The sequence below is a fragment of the Phalaenopsis equestris genome, unplaced genomic scaffold (assembly GCF_001263595.1).
Source record: "Phalaenopsis equestris unplaced genomic scaffold, ASM126359v1 Scaffold000146, whole genome shotgun sequence".
Lineage (NCBI taxonomy): Eukaryota > Viridiplantae > Streptophyta > Magnoliopsida > Asparagales > Orchidaceae > Phalaenopsis > Phalaenopsis equestris.
Window position 1 is genome coordinate 321,461 of NW_018164588.1, and position 2,916 is coordinate 324,376.

At 32.9% G+C, this 2,916-nt stretch overlaps 1 protein-coding gene across 1 annotated transcript in view; it reads left to right on the plus strand.

Annotated features, from left to right (window-relative positions):
• Positions 1-112: 112 nt before the first annotated feature.
• Positions 113-2,916, plus strand: part of LOC110021797 (UMP-CMP kinase 2-like) — a 31,949-nt gene continuing 29,145 nt past the window's right edge. The window contains exon 1 of the mRNA XM_020720440.1: positions 113-289. Within this exon, the coding sequence (XP_020576099.1) occupies positions 188-289 (102 nt within the window). The 5' untranslated portion in view covers positions 113-187. The remainder of the gene's footprint in view (positions 290-2,916) is intronic.

The window sequence follows — 2,916 nt, forward strand, 5'->3', positions numbered from 1 at the left end:
TATATATATGTATATGTATATAATTGTAATAAATAAGAAAACTCTATAGGCCAATTTTGACTCTGGTTAAATAAATAAAAAAATAAGTCAATCTGTTACCCAAACATCTTTCTACAGTCGTCGCCTATTGACCTGTGAAGGGAAGGCGGAGGAAGAGTGAAAACCTAAAACCGAGGGGGGGTTCGGGATGTGGAGGAGACCGGCTTTATTCAGTTATTGGATTCCTTCGCACTTCTGCAAAGCATTCAGCAACTCCATCGATCTTCACTGTCACAATCTCCATCAACAGGTCAGTGTCTCCATCCATTTTTTTCCTTTCAAAGCGGAAATGCAATATTTCCTCCAGTCTTGTTTTCAGAACCTCACTCAGAGCATGGTCGATGAAATCAGTTCACAATGAGTTGTATTAATCAGTCGATTTTGATGTATCGACCAGTCAGCTTCATGTGAATAGTTCTATGGAATCTGCTAAATTTTAATTGTTTTGGGCGTCATATAGTCGAATCAGTTATAGCTTCCTTTGTAATCCCTGATCTAAACTCTCGTACCTGGTTATCTGTGAAGTTTAATTACATCAATATCAATGCTTCGATGGTTTGTTTGACGTGGCAGCGTATCTCTCCCCCACGCGCTCCTTTTGGAGTTATTTCTCATGCTGGGCTGCTGCTGCTGTGCTCTACAGGCGTGGCAAAATTGTGCTAATTGATGCCTTAAGAGCTAACACGAAAGCAGAATTTATTAGATACTATAAATTCTTATTTTGTTATCGGTCTCATGGGTATTAAAACCTGGAAATTATTTCGATGTCAACATCTTTAGTTCGAGTAAGCTATTTGGATACAAGTAAGAGGATTTAAGGGACTTGTAATTCTTAGGAATTGATTGATCAACAAGTTTAGATCACAAGTAATTGATTAATCTTAATAGATATTATTTAGGTTTAATTATATGATTTAGCACTTAGTAATCCTGGTTAGGAATTAGCTGTGGTGTAATTTTAAATTAAGGGTCAATGACTATTAGAGTTTAATTTAGTCAATAAATTTTAGTTAATTAAAAGGCGAGTTACTAATAAAACTATAATGTACTCTAAACTGTATCAAATAATTTAAATATTAATTGAACTAAATTATCAGTAATTAATAAAAACCTTTGGTGATAACTAAAGGTATAATAAGGATCTATTAATACTTACTGGTACTGTAAACTATTTTGTAAATAAATTAAGCATTACTTTAGCTTTTAATGATAAAAAATTAAAATATCATAACGTTTAAGCACTTATAATTTTATGATAGGATTTTTTTTAAACGAGTTTGTTCTTAGATAGACTTTAATTAGATTAATTTGCGCTTCAATAGACTAGGAGAGAATGACATACTTAGACTTGGTTATGTTATATATTACTATTGATTGATTAAATACTTGATTTGTCAATTTGTAGATTAATAATGGTTTACTATTAAGTATCAATTATATTGATTAAAACAGATGTTGGATACCTAATTGAAAGTTCAACATAAATTTCTACATCCCATTGGCTTAAATCCATACTCTTTTTCTTTGAAGAATTTAGTAAATTAAGGATATAAGGTTAAATTTGCTGACTAATTTGTTATCTTAACTTTCTAAATCCAGGATTCAAGTATTCCACAAAAAATTGCTTAATGGGATTTAGGCTAAATTTTGATTAAATAGGAAACCAAACAACCCTTGTGTTTATTGTTTTGGTGATGTCAATAGTTTCAGCTTTGTTTTGGTTGAAACACATCTCATCCTAGTTGATTTTTTATTATTTTATTGAATAGTGTTTGGTTTCATTATCTTATGTTGGAGTGTTTTGATTGAAAGGCTAGCAGGTGTGTTTAAACAAAAAACTGCAAAATTGCAGCAAGTAGTGAGGTGGTGATAGAGTTATGCATATGAGTGTAAAGTCTAACTCAGCAATAAACTAGTGCAATTCTTCTTAAGTATACTAATTCTTGGTTAGGTGAAGGCGTTGAAACTATTTTCTTGTAGAGCATATGTGGAAGAATCAGTGGTGGAATGAACCTTGGTTTTCCTGTAAGAGAGTTCGGCTATGGAAGGAGTTTGTGGGTATCTTGAATGTGGAGTGATATGGAAGGATTTGGAGGAGAGTTTGATTTGACAACTCAAGTAATTTGAATGCTATACAGTTAGAAGAACTCTAATAGAGCATTGGGCATCTTAGATTTGTTTTTTAGCTTTAACATCAAATGTGGTATAGCCAATTGATAAAACCAACTATTCAGAAGCTTGAATTAATAGAAACGTCACTTTATTGATGATATTCTAGCTACACTTTCGTAGCTGCATTTGAAAGCGCCAATTATGTGATTATTTGAGCTAGTTGAGTGCAAGTTTAGCTAGGCTAATGGAATCCCAAGGAACAGCGGGGGGGCACATCTCCCTACCTAGAGTTTTTTCTCTCCTTCTGTCATGAAGAGATCAATTGGATTCAAATGAAATCAATCACCAAATGTAAGACATAAAGAGATCAATTGGATTCCAATGAATTCAATCACCAAACGTAAGCCTTGATTGATATCAAGTTGATAACAAAAATTAGAGGCATGAAAGCTAGAAATTGAAATGAGTGGAGGAACTTAGTGGATACATAAGGAAGAGAGTAAGAAAGAACCTAATAATGCATATGGATACAGTCTTGCATCTACATTTTTTAGTTTCACCTTGCATTGCTAGATAAATTCAACAAGCGCCAAATGCAGGATGTCTTATTGTATACGGTCAACCAAAAAATTAAAATTTCATATGGAATCCATACAACAAGAACAACAACAAGAACAACAACAAGAACAACAACAAGAACAACAAGAACAACAACAACAACAAGAACAACAACAACAAGAACAACAAGAACAACAAGAACAACAA